The sequence below is a fragment of the Mytilus galloprovincialis genome, chromosome 8 (genome assembly GCF_965363235.1).
Source record: "Mytilus galloprovincialis chromosome 8, xbMytGall1.hap1.1, whole genome shotgun sequence".
Classification (NCBI taxonomy): Eukaryota; Metazoa; Mollusca; class Bivalvia; order Mytilida; family Mytilidae; genus Mytilus; species Mytilus galloprovincialis.
In genome coordinates this window covers 60,872,361-60,891,199 of record NC_134845.1, presented here as the reverse complement: position 1 = coordinate 60,891,199, position 18,839 = coordinate 60,872,361, and the positions used below count along the sequence as shown (strand labels likewise).

At 30.5% G+C, this 18,839-nt stretch overlaps 2 protein-coding genes across 8 annotated transcripts in view; one reads left to right on the top strand and one right to left on the bottom strand.

Annotated features, from left to right (window-relative positions):
- Positions 1-2,149: 2,149 nt before the first annotated feature.
- On the bottom strand, positions 2,150-17,932 carry LOC143042322 (short coiled-coil protein B-like). The gene is made up of 6 exons (XM_076214599.1): positions 17,789-17,932; positions 14,185-14,295; positions 13,196-13,258; positions 12,566-12,652; positions 8,089-8,227; positions 2,150-6,153 (listed from the first exon to the last, which is right to left on the bottom strand). The coding sequence occupies exons 2-6, from the start codon at positions 14,246-14,248 to the stop codon at positions 6,129-6,131; spliced, it is 378 nt and encodes a 125-aa protein (XP_076070714.1). The 5' UTR covers positions 14,249-14,295; positions 17,789-17,932; the 3' UTR covers positions 2,150-6,128.
- Positions 17,891-18,839, top strand: part of LOC143042320 (uncharacterized) — a 98,481-nt gene continuing 97,532 nt past the window's right edge. For all 7 annotated transcript variants that reach the window (XM_076214593.1, XM_076214597.1, XM_076214596.1 and 4 more), the window contains exon 1: positions 17,891-18,078. The gene's annotated coding sequence lies outside the window, so the exon portion shown is untranslated. The remainder of the gene's footprint in view (positions 18,079-18,839) is intronic.

Sequence of the window (18,839 nt, the reverse complement as noted above, 5' to 3'; positions counted from 1 at the left end):
GGTGATACCATCGGGGACTAACAGTTAACAGGAATGTGTAAAAGAGACAACCCCGACCAATGATCATAAAACCGACGCAGGCACACTGAAAGAAAATCCACACTCGGAGGCGGAGTTCAACTGGTCCCTAAACAAAAAAGTGTGATAGTTCATTGAAAATTAACGTCACAATTTAACTCTGAAATATATGAATAAACCAAAGGTATAAAAAAAAACACACACAAGACTAACAAAGGCCAGACTCCTGACTTTGGACAGGCACAAAAACGCTATGCTATGCATTTCTATCTAATTGTTGACAATCATTGCCCTAAATCTTTTCAATGCTATTATTTTGGCTTTGCACAAGGTCATGTCTTTCTAAGATGTAATTTGATGTGTTTCATTAAAACTATTGTAGGGGTACTGATTGAAATTTAAGTTTGAGGAAACATGGTTTATTTATGAGTTGTAATTCCACATTGCATTAGGACAAAACTGATAGTTCTTCTTGTGTTTATATGCCATTTTTCTCAGTTGTTTTTATGCTTAGTGTTAATATGATAATTCAAGCCATTTTCATGTTACTTTCATAGTTTTAACTGTTTTCGAATGATGTGCTGTAATACCAAAGTTCCAGATTTGGAAGGAAACCAATTTTACCCTCCAATATTCTTAATGTACCTGTTCCCAGCTTGGAGCTTGTAGTCCAGTGGTTGTTGTTGCTTGTCCTCTTGTCACATGTTGTAGCAACTTTACCTGACCATATAGGAAAATAGGTATTTAGTCGGATCTTAACACGTACTTGTGATTTGGTTAAAACCGGTTTTGTTCAAAATATACGAAGAAATGTCGAAATTTTCAGGACTTAATTACATCCGTATTTCGGTAGGATGGTGCAAGCATACGATTTTTATTGCGTCTTACACTTTGAGAAGCGAATAATCTTCAACTACTTTATTCAAATATTGCGTAAAAACGTTAATTTTGAGCTATGAAAGTCAAGTTGCTCGAGTATTTTTCTGAGGAAGTTTTAAAAAATTGCAAAGAAATATTTTTACATTGGGTTAGCTTTCATTAGTCTTAACTATCTCTAGATTAACAACTTTTGGTTATATTAATAATTTAGAATCATCATTGAAGGTGGGGGACGATTTCGCAGATAATTAATTATATTGATGTGCCATTTGTATGCAAGAGTGACATTTCGTTGTATTATGTGCCAATTCGAAAAAGTTATGCGAGTATTCTCTCCCCTTAACAGGTTCATTATTTTATAATTAAGTTTAGGTTTCTGATATAATTTTGAATAATTACAAAATGTATCAATTCAATATATTTCAGTTTTTGTTATTGGTGTATCAAAAACATTGATGTACGAATATAATTTCATAAATTTGAAACATTTAAAATGATTACATACCAATATAAAGAACCGTTCATCATTTTTGAAAAAGAATATGAACGAAAATCGATTTATTTATCTTCCCTTGGTGACAGATTGATTGGGAAATGAACCAGCGTAATATAATGGTAATCACAGAGAGGGACCAGCATCTTATTCAACTTTAAAACAATTTTCCAATATAAACGAATGTTACTTTATACAAATATAAGGACTTTGTTAGCTAAATCTACAAATTATATTAGATATTATGATTTTTTATTGCAATAGATTAATATGCTACATGTTGTTGTCGTTTTTTTTAAATTGTTAAAACCTTAATAAATCAGGGTATTATTATTTTTTTTTGTAATTGTTTTTCAATATTTCCTGGCATTTCTAGCTTTAAATACTGACCTGGAGTTTATCCTTTAAAAACTTTATTGCATTGCTCCCCCTTTTTCTAAAAGCAATAGCAAAACACAAAACAATGGAATAAAAACAAAAGCAAAACACAAAACAATGGAATAAAAACAAAAGCAAAACACACAAAAAAATGTTTTCCATACATAATACAAATCTATTTTTTGTTAAAGGCCATATGGTGACCTGTAATTGTTGATTTTTGTATAAAATAAGGCGTATAATTGCCCTTGAGAGAACTAATCACCAGAGACCAAATAGATGTAAGCAACTATATGTCAATGCTGTGTATTGTTGTCTCTAGGCATCATACCACAATTCATTACTTTTTAGTTTTAATAAATAATGTCAATTCAAACTTAATATTGCTTTATATTTTATTTTAAGTGATATATGCAGAATGGCAGTGACAAAACAAAATTTGCATCACAATATACAACAACATCCAATATCAAGTGTTCTCTTTAGGGCTATCCAGCATCCCACAATCTTAATGTTTCACTCAGATACCAACTGAACAGTATATTTTATTATGACAACCTTCAACCTTCAAAGGCCCATCAGTACAGAAAATACATTAACCAAAACCTGACAGATACAATTGCAAAATCAATGATAAATGTATTACAGTGGCAGTTGTTAACACAGTTCTGCTGTAAAAGATAGCCTAAAATATTGTTGTAATAGCAATCAGGAACAAAGATCCTACTACTGTGGTTTCATTCATTTCATAGGTATCAATTTTCGTGGATAAAGGAAAACTTACATGTTCGTGTATATTTGATTTCCAAGTTTTCCAAAAGTCTGCGTGCAAACCTAGAGAAAATATGTCATTCATTGAACATTTTATTTTGTGGTTCACCTTTATGCATGAAATCCCTGAAAAACTGGTATCCAACGAATAATAATGAATCCACAGTATATCAACCATACTGATGAAGTGGGATTAGGGTGTTTGAAGCTTTAAATTTACCCATTTAATTATGTACTTGTCATTTTGAATTTTCCTCAGAATTTGGTTTTTACCTTATACACATTACTGTGATACTAGCTTCAATAAGAGGATCTCATTGAAAATTCCTATCAGACAAGATGGCATTTGAAATTCCTATGGAGAACACTACATACATATTTAATGGATTTCAATAATTAAAACTTACAACATTACAAAATATGAAGTACACAATAGGAAATAGCGTAAATAACAACAAATTTATCCGAAATTACCAAACATTAAAGATTTTAAGTTTTAACAGATCAAATTTCACATATATGTTTAAAAATAAAATGAAATATCTTAAAAATACAGGATTTTTAAATTCTTTCAGTCAACACAAGAAAACAATCCTTTTAGAATTAACTTTACTCTAAAATTTTATTATTTCAACTGGCTTGTCACAAACTTTTAAAGTCAAATAGAATGTTGATGAAAAAGACAAAATTTTAGTAGAGTTTATAATAAAAGACTACTTTGTTTAAATCAGGATGACTTTTTTTTTTTAAATTTGATTTCTTTGATGAATTTTCTTCATGATTATCTCTTAATCCTAAAACTTTGAATGTTTATTAAGAAAAGATTTTTTTTTTTTTTTATAAAATTGAATCCCATTTCAGAATTCTGACTTTATGATTGAATGTTCCTTTGTTAGAATGTATTTTTTTTTTCTGAACTTAGAAATCCTGTATTTAGAATTATAGAACAACAAAAAATAAAAAAATATGGTGGGAAAAATGTTCACAATTAACTGGATCGCAGCTTTGTACAGTTCTCCAGACATTTAAGGTTTACAAAGAGATCTTAATAAAAATAGAACAAGATCTTAGTTTTGCTTTGAGATAATCTTAAAATGAAGTGAAAAAATAATTCCTTGTTTCTTTTTCAAACTAAAGGTTACCATTCCATTATCTTGCACTTATTCTGACATTTTAATTTCCAGGAGTAAATTAACTACATATGCCAGCGTTTAGTCCTAAATTTGATTCAATTCTTATCAAAAATGTACATTAACTGTATACAGGATAATAAGGGCTGAGTCTATACACAAGAGAGATGAAGCTTAGCTTTTAGCATAATTCTTTAGGTTTACATACAGTTTGAAAATGCTGTGTAGAAATTGGGGAAAATTATTTATCAGAGAAAAACAACTGGTTTTCCATAGTTCAAAATTTCAAAAAGATATTCTACAATGCCCATAATTCATGCTGATTTTTTTTCAAAATAAAATTATATAATAGTATTTTAAAGCCTATAGCAACATGTGAATAATGGTGGAAATTTATGGATAAAAAATAAATCTAAGTACAATACATTTCCAGTTTTCTATCTACATGGAAGTAAATCTAATCTACAGAATTGCAAGATTGAGAGAGCTAAAATATCAAATGGATTTTTCTATAAATATCTAAGTTTGTCTAATTTTCTTCTTCTTAATTATGCAATAATAGCAGCAAAATTAAGGGGAAATAACTTATATCATGAAAATGAATTTAATATTATTTAATTGAAAATTTTTTACAAATTTATAAACTGTTAATTCCAAAATTTGGTATTGCTTTAATTATTGCAAAAAAAGTAACAGAATTCCTCTTCAAATGTATAAAACTATTATTTTAAATTTTATAGAATTATTTGAATACATCATTTTCTGTATTTGTTATAATTAATTTTGCATAATTGTCAACAATTATAACAAGAGGCTCTCAAGAGCCTGAATCGCTCACCTGGTAAACAATGCCTTATTGAACATATTGAACCATGCCAGGCAAACATGTACAGCTAACAATTCTTCAATATTACAAATATATATGACTTACTGTTTATAAATAAAGAAAATGAGACCAAAACACAAACACTTAAAACTTAGCAATGGACTGTGAAAATGAGGTCAAGTTCAAATAAAACCTGCGTAACCGACATATAGATCATAAAATATTTTCATACACCAAATATAGTTGACCTAATGCATAAAGTATTAAAAAAAATAGACCAAAACTAAAAAAGTTAACTTTGACCACTGAATTATGAAAATGAGGTCAAGGTTAGATGACACCTGTCAGCTAGACATGTACACCTTACAATCATTCTATACACCAATTTTAGTAGACCTATTGCATATAGTATAAGAAAAACAGACCAAAACACAAAAACTTACCCCTATGTTCTATTTAAAGTAAGGGCGGCCATGTTTTTTGACGGATCAAAAATCGAAGCACACACTTTGTGCAGGATAATCTAAGGAACTATCATGCTAAGTTTCATCCAAATCCATTCAGTAGTTTCAGAGGAAAAGATTTTTTAAAGTTAGCAAATATGATGAACAAATTGTGAAAAATTGTCATTAAAGGACATTTACCCCTTAAGGGGTCAATTGACAATTTTGGTCATATTAACCTATTTGTAGATCTTACTTTGCTGATCATTTTTGCTGTTTACAGTTTATCTTTATCTATAATGATATTCAAGATAATGACCAAAAACTGCAAAATTTCCTTAAAATTACCAATTAAGTGGCAGCAACCCAACAATGGTTTGTTTGATTCGTCTGAAAATTTCAGGGCTGATAGATCTTGACCTAATGAACATTTTTACCCCATGTCAGATTTGCTCTAAATGCTTTCGTTTTTGAGATATAAGCCAAAAACTGCATTTGACCCCTATGTTCTATTTAAAGTAAGGGCGGCCATGTTTTTTGACGGATCAAAAATCGAAGCACACACTTTGTGCAGGATAATCTAAGGAACTATCATGCTAAGTTTCATCCAAATCCATTCAGTAGTTTCAGAGGAGAAGATGTTTGAAAAATTGTTAACGACGACGACGTCGACGACGACGACGGACGCCAAGTGATGAGAAAAGCTCACATGGCCTTTTAGGCCAGGTGAGCTAATAATAAATGAACATAGTAATATCTGAATTTCAGTATTAACGCTTTTATGCTGATGTTAATAAAACTACATGGTTACTAGCAGTAGAGGGCAAGCATTGAAAGTATGTTTTGCTACCAACCTTTCATTAGAGTGACTAAACAAAACAATTACTGACATAGAAACTTGTAGATAAAAACTCATTGGTATATTTATACTGGTTGTAAATCGTTGAGGTTTTTTGTAAATATGCATATTCATTTTTAACAAAATTGCCTAATTATTGTAAACACAATATCTAAATGAGATTCAACGATACAAACATTACTAATACATATGTACAGTCAAAATAAAAATTAATCAGCATTCTATTCCATAAGTTATAAAGACTAGGTTATTTTTATATATTATGCAACCACATGAAATTTTGCTGTAGTTAAAGCTTTCTGTAACTGTTAGCAGAGTAGCATAATTTGGTTTATTTCTCCCTTTTCTTCCCAGACCTGAAAATAAAAACGTTCGTTAGTATAAAATTGAGAATGGAATGTTTCAAAGAGATAACAACCCCACCAAGAGCAGACAACAGCTGAAGGCCACCAATGGGTCTTCAAGGCAGCAAGAAACTCCCCCACACAGAGGCGTCCTTCAGCTGGCTCATAAATAAATATGTATCATATATTTGATCATCTGTTGAACTGTATTTTTAATGTCACCTTTCAAATTATATTCAATACCGTACATTTCTTTTACCAAATAAAACAAATAACCATGAACTTCGAAAGTGAGTCCCAATGTGCATCAGGATTAGAAATCTACTACATACATTATTAATAAGTTCAAACAAATGTTTAAATTATTAACCATCAATCTATCCACTGAATCATAACCTAAATGGTTGTCAAAAATTTCGGCAATGGACATTTGAGCGCATTGACAGGACATTTGAGCGAAAAAAAAAGGACGTTTGAGCGCCAAAGTATAGGACATTTGAGCGCCTAAATTTTAGGACATTTGAGCGAAAATAAGAATAAGCGTAGGACATTTGAGCGAAAACAAGTCTTGGATAGAGAATTGTCTTATTGGCAATCATACCACATTTTCTTACGAATATAGTTCATTAAATGAGGAGTTTACCAACAAAAAGATTAAAACATATTTTAATTGTAAAAAACAAAGCACTAAAAACAAAGCACAGTCATAAAACAGGAGTTTACCAACAAAAAGATTAAAACATCTTTTAATTGTAAACAAAGCACTAAAAACAAAGCACTGTCATAAAACATAAAACTCGGCAACGGCATTATTTACAAGTCTGTTCGGGCTTGGAACTTATATCCCAGGCTTCTGACATAAAAATCCCTCGTAATTTCCTGCTGGCAGTATTTCGAATGCAAATCCCGGAGATTCTGTTCCTTCTCCTTTTCTGTTCGGCTCTGCGGTGCATCAATGTTCAAACTCCGAATTTTTATGTAAGTCACAGATTGCAATTTGATAATAGTGTCAAGGAAAATATAAATTGATGGATGACTGTGATAGAACTGCTCGTTATAATGGGCATGAAATGTGAAATAAAATAAAAAATATTTATAACTAAATCTTACTTTTTTTTCTTACTTTTAAAAAAAAATCTTAATTCGTGTAAAATTATCAGGGAAAATTTCGCTCAAATGTCCTGTCTGAAAACTCAGGTAAGGTTAATATCCCGGCGCTCAAATGTCCTATGAAGTCGGCGCTCAAATGACCCTATGTGCTTTTTTCTTTTTCGCTCAAATGTCCTATGCCCAAAAATTTATAATTTTATAATTTATAATTTATAATTTTTGAAAAAAAATATAACTTAAAATATCAATAATAAATCTTATTTTAGACATATGTAACTTGTATGAGCAGTAAAACACTTTAAAACTTACTTCAATGAACAATGAATTTACCAATGTTTGCCAAAGTAACTACTGTAAATTCAGAAATTATTGCGATTTTGTAATTTTTTTAGTCCCTTTTGATTAAACAGTTCCTAAATGTTTCAGGTATTTATACATCATCAATTTTCAAAAATAAGGAATTAAGAGTTCCTGGTGTAGGGTTAAACAAGAAAAGCATTATCTTTGTCTAAGGGAGTTTGAACCTTTGTTTCTTTATGATTTATTAATTCATCAACTGAAATATATTGAAGGGCAAGATCATTTAAGATTATCATAGCTGTATTTGGCATAACTTTTAGTAATGTTGGTAGTCAATGCTCAACAACTCCGTATTTTATTTAGTCTTTTTAAAATTTATTAGATTTGAGCGTCACTGATGAATCTTTTGTAGATGAAACTAGCGTCAGGCGCAAATACAATATTTCAATCCTAGTATCTATGATGAGTTTATTTCTGAAAAAAAATGCATTTTTTGTGTTTGTGCAATTATTCTTAGTATAAAACTTGTGTACATACTTTTTCTTAGCTTTAGGTTCTGTTGACTGGAATACACTGCTGGCAGCCATGAGGTTTTCTATATATTGTCCTAATACTTGGTTTTCTGATTTTAATTTCAGGTTTTCTTCTTTCACTGAGTCTACTCTTGATGATAGATCTGAAAATATAAAGAAAATGTATTTATAAGAAAAATAATTATATTTTTTAGGGCCTTTTATAGCTTGCTGATCGGTGTGAGCCATGGCCAAGACCTATAATGGTTTACTTTTCATAAATTGTTACTTGGATGGAGAGTTGTCTCATTGGCACTCAAAACACATCTTCTTATATCTATATACAATATATGTAAATTTTTGAAGAGCTTTAGAAAAATGAAAAAAGGCGAGGCTCATAGTGAGTTCAAATACATTTCATATCTACATCAATGTACATGTGTATATGGACCATAATTTGCTATTGGGCTCCGTTTCCTATAACTATAGAAAAGTGATAAAATTTGAATTACTGTAAGAAAAGTTGTAACTACATCTAAAGATGCCATTATTTTTATTAACATACAAGTGTATGCTACTCTTCCCTAGAAAAAAAATTGAAATATAGGAATTTCAAAGATTCTACAACCGTATTTTTGTGTCGTTTCTCGCGTTACTTTTTGCTTCCGAAGAGCATAACGCTGACTGATTTATAGATAATCGTCACCGGCAAATTCGTAACTTTTGCTTTCAAATAACAAAGAACATTGACCAATAAGAATAGTGAGAAGAAAATGCCGAGAACTATAAGTATTAATGTAGCAGATGTAAGAACAGTGGCGTGATTTTTGTGTCCGATTTCATAACGCAAATTTTAGATGATGTAATCTGCTTTGTTGTAATAGAATTCTTAAAAACAATATGCAAATATGAACTCTCGCGAGATGTTCAAACAGGTAAATCAGAGATGATTAACATTCTTGTTTTGATCTTCGTAATAATTACTGTAAACCAACTTATTTTCGCGAGCGATTTATTTTCGCGACATTCGCGAGTAGAAAAATAACGCGAATATAAATCGTCGGGAATATGTATAACTTGGATCTTTACTAATCAAACTGCATCAAGTAGATAAGAAAATCGCGAAATTAAATAGCCGCGAAGTGGACTAGAAATCGTAAAACGCGAAATAAAGTATCCGCGAAAATAAGTTGGTTTACAGTAAGTAAGAAAATGACGTTATCGTTATGCGTTACATTTCACACGAAACAGAAGTCCAGTTATTTATTAAAATTGTTTTTGTCCTTAAGTTCTAATCATTTTCGGTCATACGTGAAACATGTGAGTAACATGTGATCACGCCCTTACAGCCGGACATACAATATACTAGTTCTAAACATTGTTTTTGTTTCCAACGGGATGTTAGCAAACATAATCTGTAGACTTGTTTCGACTTGTTTAAAAAAGGAAAATACAATTTTCAAAGAGATTGCGCCGGGGGTCTATTATTATTCCTATGTGCATAATGTTACATACGATCTTGTGTGAAAATAAATGCCCAATGACTTGACAAAATCGATTTCAAATTTGACCGACGTTTAAACACACTACGTTTCCCAATAACGATGTAAAGGGTCCTTGGAAAATTCAATCGAAATTACGTCTCTTATCATGGTGCCGATGTTAGTTGGATTGATTTTGCTTCAGCAGTAAATATTACTGGATATTTTAGGTGAATAAAGATAATTAAATGAAAAATGCATGTTAATATACCGTTACACTAGGAATGTACAAAGTTGGTAACTTTGTCACAATTTTTAATTATTTTTTTTTATTCATGTTCTGCAAACACTTTTCAGAAACGCAATAAACTTGTCAAAGGAAAAGTAAACTTTTACTAGGCATGACTTGAAAGGAAGTACTTTATTGATTTTAGCCCACTAAAGTAGGTTAAAATGTGGAAACCATGTAGATGGTGTACAGGTCACAAATATCACATGGTGCCTATTTTAAAGATTTTAATTCCAAGTTAAAAGTTTTTTTCTTTACTGGATTTAAAGAATTTTACATTGCCAATGATTTGGAATAAATTTTATATAACTGGAATTTCAAAACCAAATATAAATAATTTTTTTTGGTCAAAACATCAAGATACAACGATTATGGTATCCTGTATCAATGAAGAAAATATGGAAAATTCTGAATAAATTGTACTAATTGTTTTCAAAACAAGCACATATTTAGGAGTTTTATAATACTGTTACATTTAAGATGGATTTTAAGAAAAAGTATACTGTTCAGATTATTTTAAGCAGATTTTGCAATAAAATAAAACTAAAAAAATGCTTTGGGTTTCTTATGGTTTCCTGTCACGTTTAAAAAAAACTTTAATATAACATTGAAAAAAGATTTTAAATATTAACATGAAGCAAGTAACACTAGTAATGGTGTTTATTTATGCCTTTTGAATTATATTGTGCAAAATAAAGAAAATAAAGATTGGTTTCCTGTTTGGTTTCCTGTCACGTAAACGGTGAATCAAAATGTATTAATTTTTTCTTGAAAAACTCAATTGTTCCATTCATACTATTCTAACACCAACACAACCCACAAAATAAAAGTTAAAATTTTAGAACTTATAAAAAAGGATACAAAAAGAAACCAAAGGCCGAATACCAAATTATGGTCCATATATTGTTTTTTATCCTGCAAGTTACACTCGGTATTTGAAGCTTTAGTAGTTTAAATCTTATTAGTTATCTCAAATTTTTCAAAGAAATTGACATAGTTTTAACGCTGACCAGAAAGGACCACAAAAAAAAATATTACATATGATGTAAATCTGTTTTAAAATTATCTTTAATGTGACATTTATACTAACCTATATAAGGAAATATTCAATTTATTTTATGGTTTTGTTTATTAAAATGCAATGAAATTTTCATGGTTTGACTTTTTCTTTCCTTAAAATAGAACTCCAATATGAAATTATAGCGTTTTTTAATAATTTAATTTCCAACAATTGATAATTGGTGTAGAATCTAATTTCACAAGATATTTAAAATACTTGTACATGCAAAAATCAAAAATTAAAATAGAATTATCTCCCATATTATACCTAGCCAATTTTTGTTATACAGGCACTACATATATCTGAATGACAAGTGAAAGTTCTTAATATTAAAACTATAATCATTTTCTAAACTTGTACATTTATTTATTAAGTCAGGCGCGTAGCTCCCTATACGCTAACATGCAGTTGCGTGCACATCGATTCGGCATGCAAAAAAAAAAATGACAAAATAAAAATTTATAGATTGAATGTTAAAGGAAACACCTATGTTGTCACTTTTTTAATTGATGAAATATCATTAAATAACGGCATTTGGTTTCAAAATAAAAGTGTTATTGGAGGTTATGACTAAATCGAACAGTAACTTGTATCTTTTACAAGATTTGAATTTGTAATACTCAGTCTAAGACATGTAGTTTTTGGAGCACATTTTACAGTGTACGGTTCATTAGTTTGGAATGAGATGTACCAATCGGCATTAGAATTATCAGAACCCTTCGATATTGTTGAAAATATGCCGAGACGATGTGGTCGACAGACTACCAGAGCCAATCACCCAGTCCCTGCAAACACGCCAAAACAGTATTGGAAAGTCTCATTATTTTTTGCGTATGTTGAAAACAAATGTACGATAAACAATGAACGACGACAGTTACTAGCATTACTGCATATTCATCGGCATTTCAGTGTGAATATTGACAATTAAAGTAATAGAGAAGTTTGTTTCTGCCTAGACCCGTAGAGCAGATTTTGGACAATTTTGAGTAAATTCTGTATCACAAATATGTGTTGTTTATGTATTACTCTATTTAGAAGATTTAATAATAGTTTTACATTCATAAATTTTTTATAAGTCCTATCTACATATAGCTCCCCTTTTAACCGTCCGATGACCGAAAACCGGAAAAGAAAACATTTTTCTGCATAAAAGGGCCCAAAATTTTTTCGCCTCGCTACGCTCGACGGTAGTTGCTTGCACATCGTTTCTTTCTAGCTACGCCCCTGTAAGTGCTTTTCTTATTCTTGTAAAAAGTTCCTAAACATGACTTCTTTTTATGTTAGAATAAGATGAGACTTTGCTGCTCTGCAAAACATAACACTGTGTATTGAAATGTTCATCATAATTTTTGGTTATGTATTTGCAATCAACTATGCCTTTCTTTTGAGTTTTAATAAGAGAAATATCCATTTCTATAAGAATGACCAAACCTTTTTTTCACTTGTCTTTTACTGCAATCAGAATATTTTAAACTTTTTTTGAAAATTATGTGTTAGTTTTTACTTCTGTATTTGAAAGAATTATCTCCCATACCATCTCGCTGTTGGACAGTATATAAATTACCTTTTAAATCTTAGGCTCAATATTACACAGAGTCTAATTACTGCCATTATTCAGAACAATATGCATTTATTATGTATAAGAGACTATGTAGAATTTATGAGTACTAACCATCTAATGTGTTTTGTAGTTCAAGAACTTGTGCTATGAGTCTTTGTTTCTCCTCCTCTTCATCAGGGTTAATATCTGGGTCAAGACCTAAAGTTAAAGATGGAGTAAGAAAGTGAAAACGTAATTGTTTGATTAATTCAAAAATGACAAAATCGCAATAATAAATGCAAGCAATAATTTCTGAATTTACAGTATAAATATCGTTTGTAGACGACCAATGTGCTGCTGTTTTATGTAACTCGTGATTAATACAGGTTTGCCAGTTTATTTTTAACCTGATTATCATACTTGCTAGGGAGAGAGGACCCCTTATTGAGCTACATATATATCTTTTGCCCCTCTTTTGGTGTGTCCTCTTTTTTCAAAATTCTGGATCTTCATCTCATGAGATGTAATCATCTTGTTTCACAATTTTATCAATCATAATTTCAAATTTATCTTTGATTATTGAAGATAATGACTATTGTTCCTCCATTAAATGCTTTGTGATTACTATCTTATTGGCAATATAATTTTTTTTGACATTAAAGTGAAGATCAACTTAAGACCTCCTTAAAATTTGAAAGTTTATATATGTCATTCATTGGATGAAATAGCAGTCATGCATGTTAATCAATACATAGTACATACTTGTAAAGTTGTCTCCACTTGGAACTCTTTTTGTGTTGTATCCATTGGTTTGTTGTATATCACCTGCAAGATAGTGCAAATTATAAATTTCTAATGATTCAATCCCATCATGCAATATTCTGCATTTACCTTTATGCATGCAGAACAAAAAGTTCAACATGCAAACTTTGTATTCTACTTTAAGAAAAAATGTAGAGACAATTCAAAGCAAATGTGACAATTTAATTTTCAAATTTACATGTATCACATTCATCACATTGGATGCATGAAATATTTAATTTATTAAATTTTTTTTTTGCGATGTATTTGCACACCAACTTTTATTAAAGTTCACTGCCAATTTCTGAATGTGGTTTGCAAGTTGGTATATGTAAAAATTAATACAGTTTAAGTTTTATCACATTTTTAAATATTTTCTCATTTTATTAATGAATGAGAGTGTGCCATATTCTTATGAGACAGCAACAAAATTACATAGGATTAAGCCCATCAATCAGCATGATCAGAGAATCTGCACAAGTTTGCTTATGGTTTTTAAAAAACCTTTTTATTTGGCAATGACCGTTTTATTCTAAACAGTTCTGCATGCTCATCAAAGATTCAAAAAAAATATTTTACAGAAACATGGGCCACTGCTTTCTGCAAAAACTTGTTTTATAACATGTCGCTGCATTTGTTTGCACCTGTCCTTAGTCAGGGACCTGATGCTATGTGGTTGTTGTTTGTTGATGTGGTTTATAAGTGTTTCTTGTTTCTGGTTTTTATATAGAATAAACCTTTGGTTTTCCTGTTTGAATGGTTTAATACTTAGTTACACTTGTCATTTTTGGTATCTTTTATAGCTTGCTGTTTGGTGTGAGCCAAGATTCCATGTTGAAGACTGTACTTTGACTTTGGTTTACTTTTACAAATTGTGACTTGGATGGAGAATTGTCTCATTAGCACTCATACCACATCTTCTTACATTAATTTTGTACTCTGATACATACCTGTGTCACTGTCACTAGACAATGGGACACTGTATAAATCTTCTTTCATGCCTTCCCCAGACATGATAAAAGTCTGACAAATTCTTCTGCCACTAGTAGAGTTTCCTGTAACTATACACAAAATATATATGTTTACTCATGAAAATGTGTCACAGTGACATGTCAAGAACTCAACAATTATAACAAGGCAAGTGTTTAAATTTGTTCTCCCTGAAAGTTGGTCTATTCAACAATGTTCAATGTTTTGTTCATAAAATGCAGAGATCAGCAACTCAATTTCATGGCTATACTTTCTATTGCAATATCATATGGCACGATCATCATTTTTCAAATCATTTGTTAACAAACCGACTTAATTTTTTTCTCTTTTTTTTTTTTAATGTTTATTCCAATGGTATGATAAACCATTTGAGAAGAGTATCTTTGAAATCAAGATGAATATTGAATGTTTATCAAAGTCATAAAACAGGAGCAGTGTTTTAAATGCACTTAGTACACATATAATGTGTTATAAACACAAAATTTAAATGATTTATTTAGGTTATTACATGTACATTTGTATATTTTGTACTTTAATATCTTTTGTGATGTTTGACATGTTAAGTTTCAATTCATACTGGACCATCTTCTATAAAACCTTAATGGCTAAATGTCAATCATGTGTACATGCAGTTATTAAGTCTCTGACTTCAGGTGTCAGACCACCATTCACTCCCTCCAGTTTAGAATGTATGTAAAAAAAGTCCAAGACCTACTCTAACAAAATAGTGCTTTTGATGTCGTTGTTTACTTACACTGTAAACTAAACAACAAATTTGCATAAATGAAACTTTTGGTTAAAGAAAATATATCCTTACACATGTTATATAATTCCTTGTCTATGAGTTTGCATTAAAATTTTAGGGTTAATACATTCCATAATTGTATAATTATTTACAATTATCATGAAAAACAAAGGATATTTTTAGGCTAGTAGTAGGCACTTGTCTTCCAAAAGGCAGGTTTTTTTTTAGAAGATTTTAAAAATTGGCATGTAAATGTAGAAAGGTGAAACATGTACAATTAAGGATATACATGGTTTCTATGAAATTGAACTTCGAGGTAAAATATTGAGAAAGCTATGAAAATTGCAAAATTTGGTTGAACAGAAAGGGATTTTGAAATGGTGGTCTATCCCCTTTTAAATACATCCTATTTATATAGAACATGAAGCTACCCTAGTCTGGACTTATCTTCAGTTTGTAGATTTTATTACATAAACATGAATGTGGTTTTATTGTTCTTTCTTTTCTGTCAGAATGTTAAGAAAGGTGTCAACATCTAAATTTATAAATGTAAATAATCTTTAAACCCATGTACATGTATCTTACTTCAATCAAGGTGCATATGATTTTCCAATAGCTCAAGTCAACTTTACCAAAACATTGTTAATACATGTAATAAGGGTAAACTAATACAATTCAGTTTTATGAAAACATAAGAGTTAGTTGTTTCTCAAAATATATGTTGGTTAACTTAAGGATTATGTACCCTTGTGTTGATTCAATGCTAAACATATGAAAAATTTTTATTTTATAAATTTCCAGTTTACAAAACATTGAATTTTTCGAAAAACTAAGGATTTTCTTATCCCAGGCATAGATTACCTTAGCCGTATTTGGCATAACTTTTTGGAATTTTGGATCCTCAATGTTCTTCAACTTTTTACTTGTCTGGCTTTATAAATATTTTGATATGAGCGTCACTGATGAGTCTTATGTAGACGAAACCCCCGTCTGGCGTACTAAATTATAATCCTGGTACCTTTGATAACTATTTACACCACTGGGTCGATGCCACTGCTAGTGGACGTTTCGTCCCCAAGGGTATCACCAGCCCAGTAGTCAACACTTCGGTGTTGACATGAATATCAATAATGTGGTCATTTTTTATTTTATAAATTTCCAGTTTACAAAACATTGAATTTTTCGAAAAACTAAGGATTTTCTTATCCCAGGCATAGATTACCTTAGCCGTATTTGGCATAACTTTTTGGAATTTTGGATCCTCAATGCTCTTCAACTTTTTACTTGTTTGGCTTTATAAATATTTTGATATGAGCGTCACTGATGAGTCTTATGTAGACGAAACGCGTGTCTGGCGTACTAAATTATAATCCTGGTACCTTTGATAACTAATTATAGAAAATCCACAGCCTTTATCCTTGTACTCTCATATTTGGCAATTTGATGACTGATACATGTATGTATAGGATTACTGCATGCTGTGCTAGCATTGATTTCCTTTAAACAAGTTTGTTAATCAATAATGTAGTTATTTGTTAAAGCAAATAAAAATATGGACCAAATCAAGTACACCTTTTAGGGTACACTAGACTTTAGTGACTCAGCACGAGGTATTTTGGAATTTACAGGTTGATTAGAACTTTTAAAAAAATAAACACTAGCACATCATAGAAAAGCAAGTGAGTAATCTATGTTTCAAATTTTATAACAAAAAAATCTCTGTTTTAAAGGCTGTGGATTTTCTATAAAAATCTTGATTTATTTGCCACAAAGTACTCTTTTTCTATTAAACAGTAAATAATAATGCTATGCATCAAGTTTCCCCTTGGTATATGTAAAAAAATGGCATATCTCCATTAGGCCAAATAAAAATATATGTGTGGTTCCAGTAACCCTACCGTCCCTACTTTTTCGGCTTGAAAATAGCCTACCCTCAAGATTTTATTGTCATTTTTCATTAAGCACTGTTAAAGTCAGAATGTTGCTCCCATAGACTCAATGTTACGTAAAAAAAAAACATAAAATAAAAAAAATTCCCTACCTACCTACTCTAACTTATTTTCAGATGTAACTGGAACCACACAGACTTTTTTATTTGGCCTTATTCATTTTATCTTTAGTTTTTATACAATTGAAGTTTGAAAAGTTCGTACAAAAATGGCTACAGAAGGGGTCATAAACCTTAATGGTTGTAATGTAACTGGATAGCATGATTCAACATAAAAATCACCTTCCAGGACCTCTGTTCTACAAGGCAGCTTATTAACCGACTGAGCAAAATAGTTTTTTTTCCTTAGCTTACGGCTGACTATAGTTCTACATAAATTTTGTACTAATGAAGGGAAGCAATTCTGTCACAGTAAGAAACATAAATTAATGTTAATGTTATTTGTTTGCTGGGCATGGGTAGCAGGCACTTGTTTCGCATGGTGATATAGGCCCTCACACTTTTTGGAAAGACAGGGGGAGTGGTCTTTACCAAATTACCATCCATGAAGCAATTGTCTGTCCCATGTGTCCATTGAAAATTATTGTATGTGCTCAGCTTGTCATTTAGTAACAAATGTCTGCTACAATAATACAAGTTGATGATTGTGGTAATAATTATATAACCGCTTAAGAAATTTTCAAGATTCAAGTGTACATCAGACTCAGTGACAGTCACACAGTGTGATGCTGAATAAATAAATTATGTGATTTTTCTGAATCATATTTCTCATCAGGAAAATTGTTCTTCTGAATCAAATATAAAATGCAGACTTAAGGCTTTGTATAAAATGTGTCTTCTGTATCTAATTATTAGTTAATATCTTTGATACCTAGCAAATTATCCAAAATAACTGTTTGTTGATATTTCCAAAAATCTACTTCCGTTTCTCCATTTTTTCAATAGTCACATGACAATGACGTCACACAACAGGTACTCGTTCACACACGAATTCATTCAACCTGTCAACAGAAGAAAAAGTGCATGAAAAACAATATCTAAAACTTTTTAAAACATGTTGAATGACAAATTTGGATATTTTCTTCAAAATTTGAAGTTTAGCAAATTGACATTTATTTAAAATGCAAAAATAAAGCATTGATGGAATAAACTTCGGAACAGGTGAGAGAAAAATAATCAATTTTTTAAAGAAACTTTCTAAAGTTGTGTATTTAAGTCATGTTTGGTGTATGTTTCATGTCGTTATTTAATTGATAGACGTAATTATTACAATCATTAGGTATTTAATGAATTTACAGGTATATTCTGACACAGATTACCTGAAACATGTGCTTTTTATGGCCAGGTGAATTATTTCTGACAGTAGTTTATAATAATACATCTTCGCGCTGCCTTAGGCAAGATTCTCTCCTAACAACACCGATGTGTTAATTAACAATTTAATGGGCCATTGGTTGGTAATACTCAGAATTATAATACACATTACAGCTGATTTAAAGAGGGGACAGCTTTAATTGTTACCTGAATAAGTTGATCATGTTGATTGGATTGGAAGGTGTTTGATGTTTTCATAAGCCAAGAAAAATTGAAGCAGGCTTACTGAGTGACAATACTGGAAAAAAGTTTAATAGATAAGAAATTAAGTGGATATAGTACATGTTTTGGGATATCCTATTCTAACAAGTTAATTTGAGGTAAACTTTCTTGGAACAGGTACACTTTACTTATTTTTTTAACTATACTCATATCCAGTTATCCATCAGATTTTTTATGATTTCTTGATGTTATCTTAGTTTGCAGTAATTATTATTATATAGTTATAAATGACTCTCTTATTGTACATGTTGTACATGTGTTGCTACTATGTCATGTACTAAAAATGTAAGTGTATGATAAAGTTCTTGTGATTTTAAATATTTAGT